The sequence below is a fragment of the Bombus pyrosoma genome, linkage group LG11 (genome assembly GCF_014825855.1).
Source record: "Bombus pyrosoma isolate SC7728 linkage group LG11, ASM1482585v1, whole genome shotgun sequence".
NCBI classification, from domain to species: Eukaryota; Metazoa; Arthropoda; class Insecta; order Hymenoptera; family Apidae; genus Bombus; species Bombus pyrosoma.
Window position 1 is genome coordinate 6,120,900 of NC_057780.1, and position 24,176 is coordinate 6,145,075.

Genomic DNA, 24,176 nt, shown 5'->3' on the forward strand with positions numbered 1-24,176 from the left:
TTAAGCAATTATATGCACTATTTCTATGAAAAAAAAAAATTATTTTATATTTAAAAAAAATATACAACTTTATTTAAAGTAAAAACTAATAAATGACAATAAAGTAATCTTGTTAATTACATAAATCTGTGTGAAATTTCCAATTTTCTCAAATTATGAGTACAGGTTTAACATAACGAAAAGACATTTGTAATATGTGTATCATAATTATATGTGAAAAAATTAAATTAAAAATATAAGATGACATTCCTCCATACAGAGTTTTATTTCCAAATAAATCGTATACAATAAAATAAATTATATACACATGCAATTACAAATTGTATGAACTTCAAGTCGTGTACACCTCAGTTTAAAACATGTTGTTATAAATTATTTATAATTTGGTAATTATTATTATTTAAAATTAGTAAATTTTTCATATATAGAGAGAGAGATTTATATCTTATATAACTTAATCTTTTTTCTGGTGCGAAACATGTTTCAGGTATACCCTCAGATAAATAAGTTAAATTGTTTAAAGGTTAAATATAGGAGATACGATTTCAAATACCCTTCTCTATTACAGATCTTTTAATATTATAGAAAAATATAATTTTTATAAAGGCAATATTAAAATAGATATGTATTATAACGACAATATTAAAATAGATATGTATTATAATGACAATATTAAAATAGATATGTATTATACTATGTTGCCATCTTTAAACATACTATATAATTATCGCAATTTAAATTCAAAGTAACAAGCATGTATAAATACGTAACGATTTTTATTACATTGCGCAATACATATTATTATATTTTATATATATTTTCAGCTATGCAGAAATATATTTTATTTACGTCGAACGTACAATCCATAATTTTAATCTTCCTCTGATGCCTTTTTGAAATAAGAATTCCTTAAATTGCCTTTATGTACAATATATTATTTTTACGGTTATATATTCTTACCGTACATAGTCTATGTTTATACATACAAACATATATATAAGAAACAAAATTTTATATACTCAAGTGCTTTAATTATCTTTTACTGTTTTGTAAATCGAGGTTACGGTAAAGACATATATACAGATATAGTAAAAATGTTTTCTATTATACCGAAACATATCGCTCTGTCATTGTTTAAGCGTAATATTTCACAAAATTTTGTTAACGTAATAAGTATAAGAAACAATCCTTTATGGTGGATATATAACGAATCAAACATACGATACTTTTATTATAATACAAATATATCCTCTTTGGAATACTTTAGGTAAGCGGAATTTTTTGCTTATTAATTTTATTTTACCATAATAATATTATAAGTACAATGTAATGATAATTATCATACGTGCTTTTAGTATGTATTTTCGAAACACAGATTTTAATATATTTGAATACATTTATTATTATATATTATAATGTTCTTTTTTTGTAAGTAAAAATACTATAATCATACTTCATTTTTCTAACAAATATTTATATATTAATGAGCTTATTAGAAATTCTATTTTATTACATACAATATACACGTATTTATTACGTGTAATTACCGTTTCTCCCTAAAATATTAATTGAATTAAAGAATTCTTTAAATATCTAGTAAGGATAAATATTCATGTTAAAGTATAAAAACAGAAATATAAATTTAAGTGAGGTTAAATAATTTTTATCAATTTCAGAGTTATCTTAATTGCTTTAATATTTTAAACAGTTTTCAAAATACTAATTTATTACCATGTGATAAAATATATGTGTTAAACATAAGTTCTTTGGTATGATATGGTAGCAATCTTGTATAAGCGGCTGAAACAATATTCTCCCAATAGTAGTTATCTTAATTAGCTGTATTTACCACTTTATTATATCTATAGAAAGAACTTCTGATTTATGCAAATACAACTGGAAAATAAGAGAAATCTTACGATTAAAATAATATAGAAAATAATTAAATCATTTAAAAAAGTAGGTTTTTGTTGAACTTATTATGCTATTATGCTTATTATGTGCCATTGTATGATATTTAAAGAATAAAAATATTACAAAACATTCACAACTTTTTAGAGCTTTTGTTTTATTCAAATAGGTATTGAAACATTATATTATTAGCTTATAAATGTTACGATTTATTCAAATCTGTTATGTGTATTATTTTATTACTTAAATGATTGAATAAAGTCTGCGATAAGACAATATTTAAATGAGATATGTAATTTGATAAGAAATATGTACATCCTATAAGTTACTTTTTGAATCCAAAAAATAAGACATGCATATAAGAATGAGATATGTCATTATATTTTTAAAAGTAAATTCATTGGATGATTTTTTATAATACAGAATATATCTAATATAAGAATGTGCAATTATATATTTTTTACATCATAATATATTAAATTTATTTCAAGGTTTACTTACTAAATATTTCTGTATTAATATGTGAAATATCATTTTTTATCTTTTCAAATTATCTTTTATCTTTTAACGTTTCAAATTAATTTTAATATGTAAATGCAAATTAAATATGTAAATTATTATTCCATAACAAATATTGAAACTGGTTATAAATGATAAATTCTGTACTATACTTATACAGTACTATTTAATTATATTTCAGTATTAATAATCATATTGATGAAATTCTCTTTGGTCTCATTAGGGTTACATTGTATTATTGTTTGAGTTCCACGGTGTGTTATTGCTTTTAGAATCACTGTAATGGATTTACTTATTTCCGAACCCATTTCCTCTTCGTCATTCTGAGATTTTATATTTTATGATTTTGTAATCTTAAGATATATTTATAAATTTATTAAAATAAATAGAAAAGTTTCAGTCAGAAATAATAAAATATTTATAACGTTCAAATGTTTGTATTAGGTTGAATTTTAATGTTATTTTTTTGGAAATTATAATGTAATAAATACAAATATAACTATACCTCTAGAAGATCACTTCCTATTTCTTCTGGTTCAATATTTTCTTCAAGTAATGACATATTGTAGACCATAAGTGTATTATTAGATAAGTAGAACTAATTCATATGAAAATCATGTTTTTATTTACATAACAATTGACTGACTCAAGATGCCATTTCAGAGTTTACTATGAAGTAACTCATGTAAAAATCATGTTTCTATTAATATGAATGCTAACGGTTTCAAAGAGATACCTCATACTACATTGAATAGTCTCACAAAGTAGATATAAATTTATAATGATATATGTATTGAAGAATTCAGTAAAGTTCAGTATATAAAAATTGTATTACTAACTTGAAGCTTTATTTTAAATTTAATTTTCACTCTATTTAATAAGTCACTGCAATGAGAAAAAATGGAATCTCTTTCTCGTTTCTTATTATAATTCTGATTATATATATATATGTGTACATATGTATAACATATACAGGGTGCTCAACAACATATAATAGGAAATTCAAAAACATGATAAAAAATTTAAAGGGTGCTTTTACAAGTTAAAATAAGACAAAAATTAATAACAAAATAATTTTTATGGTTTAATTTATTAGCTACTAACATGTAAAAATCGACTGAAGTATTCCTAAAATTTGGTAGATTTCTCTTGATAGATTCTATATAAATGAATGTAGAGCAGTTCAGACTATGGCAGTTATAGTGATTTCAAGTTGCAAAGAAGATTATGACATTCGTTGTGAAGAATTTGCGATGTTTTGTAAGAAAAATCATAGTTTAATCATTACATCTATTTTCTCATAGAAATTCATAGAAGAATATGAAAAAATATCTCATGAAATTTCCGAGTGGAGATAATTAATATCTCCTACAGTTTATGAACGTACGTGCGTAATTTAAAGAAATGAAGTGGTAAACATATTATACATGTATATGTATATTATACACGCAGAAGGCGTGTAAAATGAAAAGTATAAAAACAAGAAGGCATAGGCAAAGAAGATGTTATAGGTGCAGGTTTTCATGGACTTTTTTGAAAGTATATATTTATTTGAAAGTATAATCATAACAATTTTTCTTACGTTGATGTTCAAAGTTCTTTCATTACATAAAATATCGTATTTTTTTTTCGCAATCTATATGTAAGTGCATACATCACACACGCTACAAGTGCGACCATGAATCAACCTCGAGGTGTATCGCGAGTTATTCCAAAGCCGATAGTGTACATCATTTAAAGTGCAATAGAACGGCAACAAAATATCGTACGTTAACCTTTTAGTTAGTATGTTGTAAGGGGGTGACTTCCCTTTACAAAGTCATTCTAAACAGGAACTGGAAATAAGACTATTTAACTCTATAGAGACATTTGAATTTGTAACATTTGAACAAGTAAGAAGCAACTTCAGTTTTCCATTCCGTTTTATAGCATAAAAGAGTTCTTGAAAAAATTCAGTTCAAGGATATGAAAGTAGAGATTTCACCTTTTAAAATGAGCTCAGGAATACTGTTGTATGATGCTTTTTTTCACAAGTTTGCAACAGTCCAAAGATCGGTTTTTTTGGTCAAAATTTAGCGATCTTTTAATTTTGTGGAGTAGTATTTTATGTTTGTTATACAAAATACTGAAATTTTATTAGTGCTGTTATGAAACTCGGTTATTATTACCTACATTAGTAAAATTTGAAACTAAAACATTTCTGAAAATTATATATAAAAATTACAATTGGAGATATATATTTTGCAAAGGTCAGGAATCTATTTAGTCATTCATATTAGTAAATCTGAATTTTTAGGGGACCATCTTTAATACTTATTATATATTTAAGATGGCTATTCATGCTGTTTACTAATTTTCTACTAGATACATATGTCATCTACATATATTTTCAGGTTGATTAATAGAATTATGGTTGTCATATTTAATTCATACGTTAATGAAATAAAAAAATGTTCATATAACGCATATATAAAAGGTTCCTGTGGTAATACGTATAAATACTTTTGTAAGCCATTGTACATATGTCGCTTTGAGTTTGAGACTCACTGCACTTCTTATCGCTTCGGCTGCTCTATATTCGTTCGTGCAGGGAGGTTTGCAGATCTTCAGGGATGCTTTAATGGGATCTTTAGATGTTAGATAAATAAATAAATGAATAAAGCCTCAAACGAATGTTCTTTATTCTATATTTTCGTATTATTTTAACTTGTAGAAGCATCCCTTAAATACTTTACCATCTCCGAGCTGTATAAAATAATCGTTGGCTAAATGATGCAACTACCTGCGATTCGATACGATCGCCAGAAAGCGAATCGCGTTGTATAAAACTGTCGCTTCCAAACTGACAATATGTATATATAATATGTATGAACATGCCCATTTGTAACAAGGTTTTTGTAATTATAATAAGATTGCATAAGTAAAATACGTGTTGCATGACAAAGCAGTTGCTTGAAAATCGTCAGTATGGATGCAGTCGTTGTGTGTATGTGTATACATACATATATATATATATACACACACACAACGACTGCATATATGTATATATGTATATATATATATATGTATATATATCGAATGTAATGGAACTCAACCGCATATTTTGCATTAGTTTCACAGTAGTTTACAGAAGCTTACTTCTCGTGACGAAATGAACTCAAAGTATCTATCGTCTGTGTTCCTTTGCGCAACTTACTTACAAGTTGCAAGTTACCAGTATTTCAATAAATATCCTTGCACATTATATTAACTAGTTTGACAATACACAAAGCTTACAAGTAAATTTAAAAAATGATAAGTTCATGATTTTCGTCTTTGGTTGATATGTTATACCGTATATGATTACCTCATCCGATAAAAATTGTAAAAGAGAAGACTCTAACTGATAACTTGTTGCTTGATTTCAGTTCATTATATTATAATATTATATTTCATATATATAATAAATTATATTATTAATTCATTGTATTATATTACAATATTATTAACTAGTAAATTATTGTACAGAGTTCTGATGTTCTAGTTCACCGGAAGTATCGGTTAGACGTAACGAAAGAACAATTTCGATATCTTTTTCTTGATAACAAGTGTCAAGTGTTGGTGGATTTTTGAGAAGTTTTAAACTACTTTTCAATTTGTTAAATGTTTACTCAAAACTTAACAAGAAAACAAAGACATTAGTGCCCTCTAATCAGTGAAATATAAGTTACATTATTATTAAATTCTATACCATGTGTGATATTAATGTACCAGTTACACTAATATATTTAAATAATGTATCTAATTAGGGAAGAATAGTACTTTTGCTATTTAAGTTTTTAATAATTTAACAGAAGATATTCTTAGATCCGCAATAAAAGTTTTACTTTCGCTGACTACTATATTGTTAATATTTATCTCGAAATCATATTATGATAATTTATTTGTGAAATATTTCTCTGATTAATCCTTATGTATTTCTAAGTCATGAATGAATCTAAAATTGTAAATTTTTAAAATAACATAAAAACTAAAAGATCGATGTATCTTTTTAAACAAATTCAGTTGTCACTATGATTCCTAACATAGAAAAATGTCATTAAAATTTATCTTCTTTTAGATCCAACAATGTCGATGCACGAACATATTCTGTGGTTTCGAATGCATCATTTACATCGATTAAGGATGAAAGTCGTGAATTAATGGCTATATGGCCCGATATCGTACGTGATCTCACGGATGCTAGTCGTCATCTTGACGTACCAGATGTTACCAAATGGCTAGTGAAGGTATTCTTTTTCTTCTTTTCTCTTTCTTAAATTTTCACATTAACAAACGATACATTATACCTATAGTTCTTCGTATACAGGGTGTCTCAATTCAGTATTCTGAATTTATATAATTATATTTGATCTCAAACGTATTACATTTAAAATGATATATTATTGACAAAGTTGTTTCCTCTTCTTTAATTTCTAGGTATTGCAATACAATGTTCCATCTGGAGGGAAGAATAGAGCGTTAACGGTTGTAGAAGCATACAAATCATTAAGTCCTCCCGATCAAATAACGGAAGAAAATCTTCGTTTAACTCGTATATTAGGCTGGTGCATAGAATTGGTTTGTAACTCTTGTTCTATTGTTTCCAGCTTATGTTATTTTAGGATTTACAATAGTACATAGCATATTCACCTTATTAATTTCTTTTTAGCCCGGTGACTTAAAAAATTATTTATATAATATGATTATATATTTGTATTATAGTTGCAAGCGTTCTTCCTGATGATAGATGATATTCAAGATCACTCAGAAATGCGACGAAATCAACCATGCTGGTATTTATACAATGACATTGGATTAACGGCTATTAACGACGCTTTAATGCTGGAAATGTGTATATATCAGCTCCTTAAGAAACATTTTAAGACAAAAGAATGTTATTTGGATCTCATAGAACAATTTCTATCCGTAAGTAATTATTTTTCGTACCCAATAATATACAAAATATTCCGATTTGGTACCGATTAACTCTAGTTGGGAATATTTTTGCTGTTGTCTAAATTGTCTTAATAGCTATGGCGACCATTATGCTAAACACCCACTACAGATTTGATAGATAGATTTTATTGTTTTGTACTTTGACAGAAATCAATAAAATTGTTTGATAAAATATAATATTTTTAGTATTTTATTTATAAAAAATATTGTTTGCCAAATTGGAAACCTAACAAAAAGAATTAAAGAACTGTACAGCGAAACGAAGAATGTGGTGAGAGTTAAGAACCGCAACACAGAAGCCTTCTGGACAGTGAGGGGAGTCAGATAAGGGTGCCCGCTGAGCCCGACATTATTTAACATCTACATGGCAGGGCTGGAAGACGAGCTAAGGAAAGGGCAAGCCGGGGGCATAGCGATAGGAGGAAGAAAGATATGGTCACTGACGTACGCAGATGATATTGTGTTGATGGCGGATAAGGAAGAGGAGCTAAAGGAGATGCTAAGGAAATTCAAAAAATTTCTAAAAGAAGCAGAATTGGAGCTAGGCACAGAAAAGACGAAAATAGTAGTATTCGAAAAAAGAAGAAACAAAAGGAGACAAAGAAAATGGAGTTGGGGAGAGCAAGAGCTAGAAGAAGTGGAGGAGATAAGAAGTGGACCTAGGGTACATACTACAGAAAAACGGCAGCGATGAGAGGCACATACAGGACAGGAAAAGGAGAACGATGATAGCAATGAAGAAAACATGGAGCATGGGAGAAAGAATATTCAAACAGGACTACGAGAGGAGAATGAAGATGTTTGAAGCACTAGTAGAGAGCGTGGCGCTGTTTGGAGCAGAGGTATGGGGTTGGAACATGGAAGAATCGCTGGATAGGGTAAAACGAGGGTACATAAAATGGATCTTAGGTTTAGACAGGACAACACCAAACTACATACTGACAGAAGAATGCAAGATAGAGGAAATGAAGGTAAGAGCGTTAAAAAGAGCAGTAAGGTACGAGGAAAGAACTCTAGAATCGGAAAAGGAGCTGGTAAAAGAGTGTATAAAGGAGAGAGAGAGAAACTGGGGAAACGGACAGGAAGGGAAAAGAGCAAGAAAGAGAAAGAAGGAACTAGAAGAGGTGAGAAACGGAGAGACACAAAGGGAAGCAGGAGGGGAGCAAGTAAGTTGGACTGGAGACCAAATAGTAGAAGAAAGAAGGAAGAGAGAAACAGAAGAGAGGAGGAAAAGGATAAGGGAATCAAAGTACAACAGGTACTACAGGAACATAACCAAAGAGGAGAGGCCAAAGTACTTGGAAGGGAGGATGAAGTGGAAGGACAGAATAATCATAGCCAGATTCAGGTGCGGAAACGAAACCAAAGTGAAAGAACATTGGAAAGAGGAGGAAGAAAGAAGGTGCAGATTATGTGGAGGGGAAGAAGAGGACCTGAGACATGTGCTAAAAGAATGTGAAATAACAGGAGGAGCAAAGGAAATGGAAGAAATATTAAATGGGACTGGGGAAGGACTAATGGACCTGAGAGCGATAATAGAGAAAAGAAGGGTAAAAGCAATACAAGAANGGGGTGGAAGGACAGGAAGGTAGCACAGCAAGGAGGCAAAAAGACCAAAGTGGCAATAGTGTGTAGGCTAAGTTGCAATAAATCGTAGACATAAGTGTAAACAGATTATAAGCATTAGTGTTAGATTAGAGATAAGAAGGCGATTAGTGCAATAAAGAGCTGTAAAGAAAGCTGAAAGTTCGTCCAAAGCCGAGAGGCACGGACTAAATAAAATAAATAATAAATATTGTTTGCCAAATTAAGAAAATAGCAACTTTTATACTATGTTATATTATTTACAGGTTTCTTTAAAAACGGAAATAGGTCAATGTCTAGATTTGTTATCAACAAATTTTGGAAAGAAAGCGAATCTAAATCTATTTACAATGGATAGATATAATTCTACTGTAAAATATAAAACAGGTTACTATACGTTTGTGTTACCAACCACTGTTGCTATGCGTTTTGTAAGTTTAATTCTATTAATTCTTATAACTACATTATTTGTCTAAAGAAAGTTTAGATCTTATCTTCATTTTTCGATCATGTTTAAAGTTACATATTATTTACAGGTTGGTATAAAAGATCCCGAAATGTATAGGCAAGCAAAAACAATTTTGTTAGAAATGGGACATCTTTTTCAAGTAAAAGATGATTATTTAGATTGTTATGGTAGTATAGAAGACATTGGAAAATCTGGTACAGATATAGCAGAGGGAAAATGTTCATGGCTTATTGTTGTAGCTTTACAACGTGCTACACCAGAGCAGAAGAAAATTTTTGAGGTATACATGTCACTAATAATATTTTGTATTCATTATCTCTTTTTAAGTAAAGATATGAATAACATACAAATACTCTACAGGAGTGCTATGGACAACCTGATGTAGAAAAAATAAATCGTGTAAAACAACTCTATCGGGAGCTTGGTATATCAAATACTTATGCTATTTACGAAGAAGAAACATATAACTTACTACATACACATATACAACAAATATCTCGTGGACTTCCACATGATTTCTTTTTAAAGTTACTTAACAGAACATGTCGTAAAATAGGCAGAAGGGACTAATTATAGGATTAAGAACGACAGATATTAATTATTATTATAATTTAAGGAAATACATATGTGTTTGTATTTTCTTCTCTCTATGACAGAGATTAAATAAGGACCAGTAACACTTTACCTTTAATGATTAAATTCTGTCGTAACAAGATAAAATCATAAACGGAGACAATAATTTCTTACTAAAAATACATTGTTGCTGAAGTGCACAATGTTAATGAAAATGCAAATGATAGAGAAATGTTAATTCACAGTTAAAAAGGTGTGATATTTTATATTTTATATGGTACAGGAGATATGTTTTATACAATGTTTCACAATATGATACATTTTCTTAGCAAGTTTCATTTCTTTCATTTGAAAGCAACTGTATGAACTTAACATTTTCGTTTATATGTTTAAAAGATTAATAAAAGATATTTCAAGATGATTTTTTAACTTTTTTTTTGTATCCCCAAGGTTGCTTCTTTCTCATATTTTTTCGAATTTTCGAACGCACAATTTGTTTTACTTCTTGTCTAAGCTCTTTAAACATATCTTCTGACACGTGTTCTTTCGAAAAAAAATTTTCTGCCTCTAAAATATATTAAACATGAATATATAAAAAATAATTATTACTTCTAATTTTTCATTATATACATATTTATATTTTATATCAAATGCGTACCACTAAACCGAACATCATCACTATCAAAGAAAAACTTATTTGTGTCTACTATCACATTATTCGTATGTTCTTTTTTATTTGTATATTCTTCCTTACTATCATGTTCTTCATCAGAAGAATCGTATTTAAATGGATTCTTTGAGCCAAAACCTAATTGAATCTTTGGAGGCTTCAATGGTTCCATATTTAAAATATTACTACTATCATCTAAAATTATGAACAAAAATAAATGATATAAATATCATAAAATAAATTTTTTAATTAATGTATTATGTAAATATTAACATTTTTCATCAGTTGTTTCTTTCCCAAATGTTTTTAATAAACTGAATGGCTCTTCTTCTTTCAAGCTTTTTAATAGTGAGTCTGATACAGAAAAATATATATCTTTCGACACTTCCACAGGTGCATTTTCAATCAAGTTATCTGTATTATTCTTATTTTTCTTCTTCTTAACCTTTTTGGTTTCTGTTTCAGATTTTTCTATATTAATTTCATATTCTTTATGACCATTTTCTGTAGGATCATATCTAATCATTCCTTTCCTAAGGAATTAAATAATATAATATAGAAATACATAATTATGTAAGTAATTATTATTATAATTCTAATATTATGATTAACATAAGTAACTATTTTATTCATACTTTGGGAATTTTACATCCTTATTTGTATCTTTATTCTTTGAACTAATTGGAACTCCTAGAATATTTTCTAAAATATCTAATTGTAATTCCTTTTCTTTTTGTAAATCAATTTCATCATCACTTTTTGTGTCTTTAGTAATATCTTTATCCGATTCTCTATCATTCTCTATGAAACGCTTGTCAAGTTTAAACCGTTCATCATTCCCCAAAATAACATTACTTCTAAGAAACTAGAATTAATCGATTAATACCAATGGTTTAAATATTTATAAAATTTATTTATATATGAATATATATAAATATCTTACCTCCCCTGTAGAATGTTTGTTAATTTCAAATTTACTATCATCCCAAAGCGACTCATCATCATTTTTATCATAGTCATCATCATCAAACAAATCAAGTCTTCTTTTCTTTCCTTTTTCTTCGATTTTAGGTTGTTCTATTTTATTGATATAATCATTATCATCAAATATTATTTTATTTTTATTTGAATTATTATCCTATAAAAATAAATACGATATATGGAAAATATGACATAAAAACTGAAAATGTTGGAGAAAATTGATTTAAACATGTTTACCAAATTCTTTAGTGCATTTTGCACTGCCAATTCTTTAGCTCTGAAAATTTGCTTCTTATGTTTTAATGATTCTACTCGTTTTTTTTCTGATGCACTAATTTTATCCATCGTTATTTCTTCATTAACTTCGCGTTTTAAAATAACCATTCTTTTCCTTAGATATGTTAAGATAAATTAGTTGCGACATGTGATAGTATTTATTAAACTTGAAGAAACTTAACCTATTAAATTTATATGTGACAATATATACAGCAAACAGACACATAAAAGAAATGCTATATATTTAGCAATATTTGAATTCTATTTATTTATATACAAATACAGCAAAATCATGATTAAGTAAGTTTACAATTAAATCAATTTTATAAATTTTGTATTACATCAATGTTCAGTATATGTACAATCTAATTTCATATACGTGGACACGGATATTAGGGGTTAAGTTTCACTACCCGACATTCGATTTCGGCAAATCGATTTTTACTAAAACATTTTCGAAAATTTAGGGAAATATTATTTTACTATTTGAAATTAATTTTACGATTTATGATATTGAAAAATATCAATTGTTTAATAATTGAATATAACTGTGCAATTACCAATTATTATTGTAAATGAAATAAAGAATCCTATAATTTATAAACTTCTATATAACTTCTGTTCATCTGTATGAACTGAATATAATGTAGACGTTCTTAAGAATTTTTTTACATATTTACTTTAGTCTTTCTAAAAAATTATATATTAAATGGTAATTAATAGCGAGATATAATATTACGTACATATATAGGATATATATTTTATGAATAGATAGTACGAACTTGTACAATACGTTTAATCCCTAGCCACGCATACGTATATGATAGAATCATATTAAAATCAGGTATAGTACAAACTTTTTCAACACTTTGATCAATGAATTTCAATGAATTCCTGCCCTTTTATTGCCTAATAATTTGTTATTCTTCTATTTTCGGTGAAAGAATTAATAATTAAATGCGAATTAAGTACATGCTTATGATTCAAACGAAGGTTTGAACGATCGCGTATTTACGCGCGCTTTCGATCGTCAACGTTGGGCCATTTTCGGACGATTCCACTCGCCGATGCGAACTGTTGCGCGCCTGCACAGAAATAAATATAAGGACCACGTCAATTTAAAGAGTTTGACGGATACGAAATGTCAAGAGTAATAATATTCACTCAGTAAAATTATTAATTAATAATGAAGGATAAATGGCATTAGGGCTCACGTTGGATCTTACACGTAGTCATCCCCGCGTTTATACCAATCTATTAATCTTTGGGAAACGATGCCAAGCTAAGAATTACGTAACCTGCAATTCAGTTGAATCTAGATCATGTAAAATTCGCATAGTAATTTTAGATGATCTCCACTGAATTATAATTTATTAGTGAATTAAATATCTCGAACATCTCAGTACCATATACGAAATGATCACTAGTAGATTGACGGGAATTTTGAATTTAATCGTAAAATATTTTATTTAATATTTTTAAACCACAGTTAACTGTGATAATTGAGGCAACGATAAAATCAATGTGGGAATTTCATTATAACTGAATTGTTAATCAACGAAACAATTATCAAAACATAAAACACTACACACTTAAGGTCTATATTTTATTACGCTGATTTTCCATGTAATATATTATCTATGAATCTGTCGTGCGATTTACGAATCGCCGGTACACTTTCGTGACATTGTATTTTTTAATCTCCTTTCAAGATGTACATACATATCTCAAATGTAATCATCGATACAATAGTAAATTAAAACTATTGTTCCATAATTAAAATCTTTCCTATCATGGTCTTTCGAGTATTATCATTCTCGATAAATTTTACTTTCATTCTTGACGAACGCAAACAGGTTTTCGATTCGTTCTTGCATACTCTTCGTGGTTATATCATTATCATCACACTTTACACGCCTCATCGATATTACATTGTATTGTGTTTGTATAATTGATTAGGTACGTAGCTGAATTTAAACATCTTTTTTTTTTCATAGATCTTCAAGCGATAAAAAGATGATAAAATAATAGCAATAATATAATTATGCAATAGTTTTGAACGAGCGATCTATTTCAACTTTGCTGTATCATTATCATTGTTATTACTACCAATATCATATCAGTAAGTTCAACAATAGAAAATGTTCCAGTATTAAACAAGTTGATGATATTATCGAATTTTAAAACTGAAAGTTATATCAAATATGCGATATACATACATTAAAGGATGTTGGCACATCTTTAGCTAATTTCGCTTGATGTTCGTTTCATGTTAAAATTATCGCGTTTGCAAGATATTAATGTAAATCAGGGAGTAACTAATTGTAAGAACGACATTTTTCATGTTTGTTTCGTTTCCTGCGAAGGCGTCAACATTAACGTAACTTCTTCTCCGTCATCTCCAGAGTTTGTCACGAGTTTTGGAAGCGTTTCAGCACCTTTTTTATTATCATTGGCACACGTGAACGTTGCATGCCCTATCATGTTTTCTAAAAGTTGTTCTTTCACTTCATCTGCATTGTTTATCAAAAGACCGTCTAAAAAATTTAATAAATACGTATAATCATTTATATAATCAATAAAATATAGTACATTTTTATAAAGATACGCATAGTGATCTAATTAAGATACGTTAATAAAAACATCAAGCATACCGTGAAAGATGGAAGATATTTTATCCTCTTCGTCGATAAAATGAAAATGTTTATTGTTCGCGAAAGCTTCGAAGTTATTAAACGTCCTTAAAGAAACGTTCATGAACCATAACCTCTTCTTCTCGGCATTGACATTCGCCGATATTATTTCAATACCCTGTGTTCCAAGAGAAAACGCGATCTTTCTATCTGTTCTTTACAGATTAATGATAAATCAAATTAGTTACATTAATTCTCTCTATTACCTTGATCGCTGTATAGTCGATACTTCGCATCCTTTCACAATTGATAATAAATGGCACGTTATTTTCATCGTATTTGTGAATTATTTTCATCACTTTATTGCAAAAGTAATTTGCAGCTGGATAAAATACTCCAGTGTCTGGTTTAAGTACTATATATTTGTTTCCAAGTTGCGTCTACAAAAGGGCAACGAAGGAAGCGTTTGATTTTTCACAAAAAGCATAGGAGTGTTAATCGTTTTTAAATGTCAACTGTTTTAAGATTAAAAGATAACGACGATACTGTGTATAATTAATATAGTACAGGGTGTCTTAGAAAATATTGTATAACCGGTTATTTTATGATACACGCGAAGGTGAATTGAAAAAGCGTACAGTTTTTCCGTTTCAGATTTTATCTTCGAGATAATCGAGTTTGAAAATTTGTCGTGTATATTTGCATTTGATTAATTTTTCATCTAGCCCATCAGAGTGGAAAAAATTTGTTATTCAAAAACGGAACTTCCGATGAAAACATTTTATTGTATACTTTTTACTTATTTTTCTTTTGTAATATTTTTAGTAAAAGTAATCTCTTGCCAGGTTATTGATTTTTCATGCATTATTACTTAGTCGGCAGCTAGATGAGCGCGTGAGTATTCGACAAATTCTCAACATATTCCATTTTGATATGAAATTCAAATACCGACAGAAGTTCGTAAAGCGTATTCGAGTCAATGTCCGAGCAAAGATTCGTTGGCACTGATATTATGTGAACGTGATAGTACAATACTATATTTTACCTTACATTGAATTACTTCGATTTTTGGCCTAGCAGGCGATCGAAGGAAGAATATTAAACTGAATAGAGCACCGACTAATAGTCCTAATTCGACGCCAAATATCACGCTAACTAGAAATGTCACTATCGCTGCAACCGCGTCCCTTTCTGCAATCAGGTGTAGAGAATTATTCAATGTCAAATACGAGAGATTAATTCTGAAAAGTAACAAGAACAAATGCAGATTAATATTTGACAAATGTCTTAGTAAATGTTATTTTTATACTTATTATTGGACAGATATAAAAGGTATACAAAATTTGACTCGACTTTATTTGCTAAATCTCTCTCTCTCTCTCTCTCTCTCTCAAATTAGTGCAAACTTTTTAAAATCGATCTTTTTTTGTCATTCTATCTGCCTCTCTTAATATATCTTTTATTTTGATTATAAATTTGAACGTATACGATCACGTAGTAAAATATTCTTCTGTAGTTTACAATTAGAGGAGATTAAGAATTAAGGGTATCCGATATCGATCGAGTATCTTATCTTAATTTGTTTAAACACAAAATAAGACATGAATTCGCTTGGTAATTAATAAAGGATATTCGTTTCTGCTTTATCTGCGAGTGTACAGGAAATTTTTATGCAAATACGATACTCGGTAAGGAAAATATTTCGAGACTTTGAGAAAATATTTGAACTTCCTATTGTATTAATGTGACTTTAACGTAAATTTTTACTGTATGTAAAAGTTACAACGACTCACTGCATCCTTTCCACAACAGACGTATTATCTTCAAGTCAATTATGAATATTACCGCGCTTATCAATACCGCTGCAAGAGTGGAACGGGGGATGTAATAAAAATATGGTGTCAAGAAACTCAATGCCAGTAACGTCATCATTCCTGCAAAACATCCAATGTTATTATCCGTAACCGTTTCTTAAAAAGAAATATATATTATGTAAGAAATATACATATATTATGCATACGTGCAAGAGAAAATACAGTAGAATATTATTTATCCAAATTCCGTTTATTGAAACGAAATCTTTGTTAATGTTTGAGTAGGAGCTTCTGGCCGTTGAATCTACTTACGCGAACGTGTAATGCAATATTATACACGTATACAGGATAGAAAGAATGTATTTCCTCACGTGAAAACGAGATGAATAAGATGATGAATGAAAAACGTGATGAACGATAGACTAAGATCTTCCTCGTGTAGCCTTCTTTTCGAGAAAATCAAATTTGAAAGGTCAAGCATACTTGACCGTTGGCTAATTTCTCAGCGGATAAGAGCGAAGAATTGGTAGTGGTTTATTCTACGTGTGAAAATAGGTCGACATGGTAGAATAAGATTTTCTCGTTCGTAGCTTCGTTTTCAAGGAAGTAGAATTTGAAAATTGGAATGATCCTCGACAAAAAGACTCGCGTCTAATTTTTGGACTTTTTAGGCAATTCTACAATATAATAGCAGTGGGAAGCAGTGGGATTCGCATAGTCAGAAAAATCGATATTACGAATGATTTATGCCTTGATTCTTGGAAGTTAGGGCAATTAATTGGCTGCGTAAAAGTTTTATCACGATCTTCCGCGATATAATTACAGGCCACGTTTACAAGAGTCACGTGATACAGTAAATATTTTGCTTAAAGCATTTGAAACGTATTGTAATCTTCCGGAGAAGAAGAAACACGAACAGAGATCTGTCTGTTTTGTTTTCAGCTGTGAAAGTTGTTGAATACGCGTGTCTCCAGGTTCGCTCTTGACTAAACGCGTTCAAATTCTATTTTCTCGAAAGAAGTGATAGCGGACAGAGTCGGTGAACTTTTATTATAGCGAGCTCCAGTTCTATGAATTATTCGTTCTCCGATGAACACCGATAAATAGAATTCCAGCATATTTTCTCTTCCAGCAATTTTCCATGTTGCTTCGTCTCGAAATGAGAATATTACCGACGTATATACCGGCCATAGGCGTTCGTACACCGCTGGCGGAAACTACGGCGCTTCTGGTGAACGCTCCGGCAGTTGGCATCGACGAAACGAAACTTCCGAATATATTGCACAAACCGAGCGTTAACATCTCTTGCGTCGCATTTACGCTGCTACCACTTGCTAAAAATACAAACATCGTGTCGCGATCAATTACGTTCGTGTAACCTCGTGTAGTTCATTGATACGTGCAAACTATGAAATCTGTGGATCTGCGTACAAAACACGTGAACATTTCGAAATTTCTCTCACGAAGCGCTCTCTTTTACGTATTTCATCTTGGATGCATTGTTCCCAAATAATCTCCGAGTTCTTCGAGATCGTTGACGATACGAGGCGAAGTTCGTAAATTGTAGTTTTTGCGAATTTATGCGAACAACGAATCCAAAAATTTAATGCGAATTTGGAGGAGCCCCAGTCGTTTTCTCGTCGAAAATATTATCTCGCGTTACCGTATTACTCTATTTCTCGCTTCGTACTATACAATCAGAGATATCTTCTTCCCGTTTTGCGACACTTTCGAAACAAATAACCGGTCATACTTTATATGGATCATCGTGTTACGAGCGAATTTAAATAAACAGAGTTTCTCTATATTGTAACTTTTGATATTAAACGGATATTAAAATATACGTAAGCTTAAACTTTCCCGCGTTTTCCTCGGGGATATATACAGTAGAAATCACTATATACATTCGTGATCTACGACAATAGATACAAATCTGAAATCACTGAAAAGACGAATGGGATTTTCAGCGATGTATGTATGTACTAGGTTTAAGGTTAAGACGCGCGATAACACAGGTTTCTACACGTGGCAGATTTTTAAGTTTCGTTTTGTGCTAGAACATCGAATAGTTTGCTCTAATAAATCATAAAAATTGGAGAGTATATTTTTATACTATTCAAGGTCCTATTTTTATAGCTTCTTAGCTAATTCTAAGATCTTACGTTAGATGATCATGTAAATCATGTTTATTATTTCAACCTGTATACTCGACTATCTGAAACATCGACACGCATCTCACAACGCGTCTTTACAAACATTTCAAACGAAGTATGAACAGCATATTAGTCATCCGTAAATCAAATAATCACCTGCCACGTTACACGTATTCGATGAAACAAAAACAAAACAAAAAAAAAAAAAGAAAAAAGAAAAAAGAAACCTGTTCGTTTGTTCGATAAAAATTCGAAAATATATTCGTAACAACGTTTTTTGAATACAGATCCGCAAGATCTCGACGATTTATGGTGTTTACCGAATGCTTTAGCAATGGCTACGTTTGCCAACACCGAGACAAGAGGCAGTACGATTATGCCTGACCCTAAATGGGAGCACATGTCTAGAAACGTGTAGGTCTCGTTTCCAACCTGAGACGAGAACGGAGGTACAGAGAGCTTGGGAAGTCCTGACTGTATCTTTCCTTTAAATTAAAAATAAAAGTTAGAAGAGAATAACGAATATTTCTCGTAGAAATGTTCTTACGCGTTAAACGCGCCGCAACGATAATAACGAAGCGAAACGCCCGTGATGGCATTTACTTCGTATGGAGGATTAAAAAGGAAAGAAAATAAGAGAGAAGGAAACGCTAACCTGAAAGAATGAACGGCGAGGATCCTGTCTTCTCGAAATAAAACGCTATCGTCGAAGTAATCAGGATGACCAAAGCGTTGCGACAGATGGAAAGAAACCACAAGAACTTCTTCAGCCACGTCTTTTTACGTTTCTCCTTTGATCGATCATTGTCATTCCCGAAACAGCAGTCGATGTCTTTCAGTTGCTAGATGATAGAAACATGAGATAGATGGTTAAATCGAAAGGCAATTTATTTCCGTATTTATTTCCATAATGAGGTATCTTGAGAGGACTTACTCTGAAGAACAGAAGGAACGCTATACTGCAAATTCCAAGGAGAAAATCTGGTATTCGTACGTTTTGCACGTTTTGAAATATCTTGCTCAGATTGTCGACAATACTGTGCGCTTTGAACTTCAATCCTAATAGCCCTTGCAACTGCGATACGACTATAATAATTGAAGTAGCCGAAGTGAAGCCTGACGTGACTGGCATCGATATAAAATCTACCAGAAAGCCTGTATAAAGAATTTCATCGTTTAAAAAAATATTATTACGAATGAGAGCGAACGATGGTACGAACATAAAATAACGCGTCATTGGGATACGTTCAGACGCAAAAACAGAGTGGAACGTTAATTTGCTGTTTGTAATATTTTTAGATATTATTTTAGAGTAAACGTTTATTTTATTTATCGTGCTATTGTATCGTTAACGTTATCGTTCAAATGCTATTATACCTAAGTTGTATTTTTGCAGATTTTTATGCATTTACTAGAGATTTAAAGAATGCAAAAATATATAAAATATCCGATCTACGGTACTTGTTGTAATATTTAACAAGCGATACGAATATTCGCTTGGCCTCTGTTTCTTTAATTGTACTACCAAAAGCATGAACACGCATAAATATCCGCGTAATATCGATATTCCTGTGATACATAGGATAGAAACCGAAGGATAGAAGTTAGAGTTCGAACGAATTGCTACGAACACTAGCCTCCTCTGTTGAATCAGAACAATGATCGCTGTCACGGGCGTGACTCGATTTACGAGAGAAGAGGTTAAGAGGAAAAGCGATTTGTACGCGTACTATACGTAATACGTGCATGGTATTTTGTCAAAAACACGCGAGGGAAGCTTGAAAAGAATACCAACGCGCAACAAATGCGTATTTATAGTAGCAATTAGCTAAGATCGTTGTATCAACAATTAGTCAAGATATGAAAAAAAGAGTATGTCTGTTTGCACTGCGAGTATTCTCGTTTTCGGCTTAGTTACTTCTAGATTCCGGAGATTTGCTAATTTCACGTATCAATTTCACGTGTCTCCCACAAATAATTCCTCGTGATTTATCTTTCTTAGACAATTGTTTACTTAGTCTTAGAATCGATTTAAGCGAGTCTTAATCTTGGATTTCCTTTTAACTGTCTGAAAATAGTATCTTCAAATTACGAAAGAGCTGATTTATATCATAGTTTATTATCATATTATCGTTTGTCACATCACGTTAGGCTGATATATAATAATAAAATTATTTATAGTACCGAGCTTAAGACGTGGCGATTCAGGATATTTCAGAAAGATAGGTAATTAAAGGTATTTGTTGATATCACCTGCTGTCGATAGTTCGATATTCTCAACAATGGAAAATTTACGAAAATAAATCGGCTGCTCAGTTTGATCGGCTCGACGTAAAAATTTGGCAGCTCCAAATTTTGCTGACATCGACGAAAGCAACTCAAACAACGAAAAATAGACAACTCTGATAATTTGAATACCGAGATGCTAGGAATTTTTCAGACGTAAAACTAGTTAGTTCCGGTTCTGTCCGTTTCCTCTGCCGATTTACAGTTCTTTTTACGTCATAGAATAATTCGTTGAGATCTGGAACTGATTTGTCTTTGCATCGAGCCCTTCAATTGCCGTCGTACGTAATACTCGATGAAGCCGAAAGTATTTTACGAGAATACAGGAGGCAATTCGTTAGGCGAATATTTTACAAGTTGGCACAGGGTAATTCGTTATGCGAGAAAAAATTAAAATTGTGAAATAAAGTTTCTCATACGAGGCTTAGTTTTGCAAAAACGTCGAAATTATATCTCGTATGAATTTACACAGCTAACAATAAGATACGATATATGTACGTATAAGAATAAGATCCGCGGAACGATGATGGTACATATAACGTCTATCTATCGTCTTTGTATTCTATGAATCGAGAAAAGTACAAACGAGAGATTTTACCAACGATGCCGTATATTTTATGAATGAAACGCTTATTTCAGCTACGCGTATGAGTATGCACACGTACAGATTTTCATTTATCTGTCTCGGATCAACGAGTATTCTATGGTCTTTAACCTCTTTCGCGCAATGTTTCAGAGATCCATCGTTCCACTCTTTTCGCATCTGAGAGCATTCCCTTGTAATGTTGAAGCAATTACTCTCTTGGAGTGGTTTTGGAACGTTTTTAAAAATTATTTTGTCGATACGAGCCTAAACGTAGCAGGCCCATCAGCAATTGTACGCATCCAGCGAGAAAACAAAAGAGCACGATAAAATCCACTGGCATGTTTCTGGTATATTCGAAGGTAAGTAGCGACATCAAAGACGAGGGACCAATCGATACTTCTTTGATCGTTCCCAAAAAGATGTAGACAAAGTTGCCCATTAAACACGAATAAAGACCATACTGCAAAGAATTGGACGCTTTATAATTTGTACGTTTATGTGATCCAACGTGGCAGGTATGAAGAGTAAACAGTAATGAATTAACATCGGGCGTAATCGTTGTGTTTCTGTCTGTCTAGAATAATCTCGCAAATGGTTTTAGAAAATGTGACTCTTGCGTAAATTCACGTGCGAGGTATATAACACTCTCTGCTAGGGTTTTAGTTTTCGTTGAAAATTATCCGTTTCACGTTACCTCGAAAACAGAATTTATGATTCTATGATTTTCTTGAATGTCTCCGCTAGCGAACTCTTCAAATTTTTATCGTTTCGTATATTACAGGTTCCCATCGAAATTATAATAACACGTAACTAAGAACAAGATAACAAAAGCGAGAAATCAAAGTCGAATAATTCGAGCGAGTGAAAACTGGGTATCGATATGAAAACCTTATAGATCAGCGATAACTATCTTTTGCTTCCAAGAATCTGAAGATTGGAATCACGATAGCCATAGAAAAGTAATCCGCAACTTCTTCGATACCGGCTGTTTATAATAAGAAGTTGCACATTTTCTCCGATTATTTAGCCCATAATTCATTACGATTGTTCCTTTGAAAGGTGCGAGAGATATGTTCGAATACCTCGGTATTGATGGGCGAATCATCGTCGATGGAACGAACAACATAACATGTAAATAATAGTGAACAATAATATATTCAAGCAATGGCGCGATATGATAATTAGATAGGGGTGGATAGATTGGTCTCGATCGACCAAGTAAGGAGTAAAGAGTAAAAATATACCTGAGCAGTTAAACCTGCGAGTGCAGCGTATGCTATACTTTGAGGGATCAAGGTCAATCCTAGGGAAAATCCAGCTACGAGATCCGAAACGGCATCCAAACGAGAGTATTTTGGCAACCAATGTATTATCGTTATATATTTGACTATCGAGCAACTCGATTTGCTATTATCCTTCTTAGACGTCGAAAGTTCCTCCAACGGGATAGACTCTTTCGTGGTAGCAGGCATTTCTTTGCGCGAAGAATCAGAATTCTCGAAAATATTCGCCGATAATACCGATGCTTAACACTGCCAGTTAAATAATTCGGGTTTGTACGTTCGATCACTTCACAGCAACATTAGAATTGCATTGGAAGGGAAAAGGCAAAGCAGTTGACTTGAAGAAGCCGTGTTACGCACTGATCGTGCACCTCGCGGCAATTATGTTCATACACCGCGGGCATAAACGCGGTTCTACCTCCCTATCAGCATATTTTCATCGCTTTCAAATTGTTATCATTTGATGTGTCTCCCGTTAAATCTTAAGGCAAACATCTGGCGCCAATGAAATTTCCATCTTCGTCCAATTTTATAATTATTAAGTAACACTCGGCTCACGTGCGTTACTTGTTGATATATTGATAAAAATCACCAATTAAGGACAAAAGCGTTGGGTCATGACCAATCTTATATGGCGGAGAGACTCGCGTACTCTATACTTGACGTCTCTGTGTTTAACGACGAACGGTGTTTACGTCCGAGCGAATTAGGTAGAATGTGTTAATTCGCCTACGCGTTTCACGCAAATTTGCTGGAGATCAACAAGGAAAATTGGAAGAATCGGGAGAAAAAGTGATTCGGTGCCAACGTTTTATTGCGTTGTTAGTTCACGGTTTCGTAGCGCGAATTGAGATATTCCTGGTGTTCTCTGGTTAAGACGCGAGTAACTTGGATCAGTGGCTTACGCTACTCGCCACATGATCATGTGTATATGTAAGTTTACGTTCAGAAAGGTATAACGTATTTGAATGAAAATTAATGTTTGAAATGAAAGTACTTTACAAAAGTACACCTTTTTTTTATTATTCAAATGCGTATGTGTACGTAGGTTTAACGTATTAAAGAGTATCATCGAGTTAATGTTGCGTTTCATTTGCAATTTTATTTTGCTTTGTTCTTCTTTTTTTTTTTGTTTGATCAGTTTATATGATTGTTTTAAGTTAGTTGAGTTAATGTTGCGTTTCATTTGTAATTTTATTTTGCTTTGTCCTTTTTTTTTTTTTGTTTGATCGGTTTATATGATTGTTTTTAATATCGTAATTACGAAAGGAAGGTTCAAGGATGTGCTCGATATTTATCTTGCCACTGTCTCTTGTTTTACTGCGATCTATGAATTTGATGAAGTTTGAAGGGACTTAAAGTATTCAAAGTGACATGCTGTTTCTTTTTATTAATTACGGAGACCCTTACTGGGTCCCTGATTTATGCATTGAACTTTGGTAAAGTATCCATTGATATCGT

The 24,176-nt window shown here is 31.3% G+C and overlaps 3 protein-coding genes across 7 annotated transcripts; 1 reads left to right on the forward strand and 2 right to left on the reverse strand.

The window, feature by feature from the left end:
• The first annotated feature begins 1,018 nt into the window (after window positions 1–1,018).
• LOC122572631 (farnesyl pyrophosphate synthase) lies at window positions 1,019–10,454 on the forward strand. 3 transcript variants are annotated; one of them, XM_043737829.1, is made up of 7 exons: window positions 1,019–1,267; window positions 6,530–6,698; window positions 6,889–7,029; window positions 7,174–7,377; window positions 9,258–9,422; window positions 9,528–9,740; window positions 9,821–10,454. In XM_043737829.1, exons 1-7 carry the CDS (start codon window positions 1,095–1,097, stop codon window positions 10,028–10,030), a joined length of 1,275 nt encoding a protein of 424 aa, XP_043593764.1. In that variant the 5' UTR covers window positions 1,019–1,094; the 3' UTR covers window positions 10,031–10,454. The 3 variants fall into 3 exon arrangements, with proteins under 3 accessions (XP_043593764.1, XP_043593765.1, XP_043593766.1); XM_043737830.1 differs by lacking the exon at window positions 1,019–1,267 and adding an exon at window positions 5,482–5,592; XM_043737831.1 differs by lacking the exon at window positions 1,019–1,267 and adding an exon at window positions 5,571–5,708.
• On the reverse strand, window positions 10,279–12,313 carry LOC122572636 (probable RNA-binding protein CG14230). Its single transcript, XM_043737859.1, has 6 exons — window positions 11,922–12,313; window positions 11,647–11,841; window positions 11,339–11,568; window positions 10,977–11,236; window positions 10,692–10,898; window positions 10,279–10,600 (listed from the first exon to the last, which is right to left on the reverse strand). Exons 1-6 carry the CDS (start codon window positions 12,066–12,068, stop codon window positions 10,446–10,448), a joined length of 1,194 nt encoding a protein of 397 aa, XP_043593794.1. The 5' UTR covers window positions 12,069–12,313; the 3' UTR covers window positions 10,279–10,445.
• Window positions 12,314–13,401: 1,088 nt separating this feature from the next.
• On the reverse strand, window positions 13,402–23,845 carry LOC122572627 (sodium-independent sulfate anion transporter). Of its 3 annotated transcripts, XM_043737812.1 has the most exons (11): window positions 22,677–23,845; window positions 21,697–21,892; window positions 19,495–19,715; window positions 19,216–19,402; window positions 18,881–19,045; window positions 17,580–17,741; window positions 16,387–16,527; window positions 15,639–15,784; window positions 14,860–15,033; window positions 14,615–14,771; window positions 13,402–14,497 (listed from the first exon to the last, which is right to left on the reverse strand). In XM_043737812.1, the coding sequence occupies exons 1-11, from the start codon at window positions 22,902–22,904 to the stop codon at window positions 14,301–14,303; spliced, it is 1,974 nt and encodes a 657-aa protein (XP_043593747.1). In that variant the 5' UTR covers window positions 22,905–23,845; the 3' UTR covers window positions 13,402–14,300. The 3 variants fall into 3 exon arrangements, with proteins under 3 accessions (XP_043593747.1, XP_043593749.1, XP_043593750.1); XM_043737814.1 differs by lacking the exons at window positions 21,697–21,892; window positions 22,677–23,845 and adding an exon at window positions 20,814–21,041; XM_043737815.1 differs by lacking the exons at window positions 21,697–21,892; window positions 22,677–23,845 and adding an exon at window positions 19,938–20,111.
• Between the last annotated feature and the right edge of the window lie 331 nt (window positions 23,846–24,176).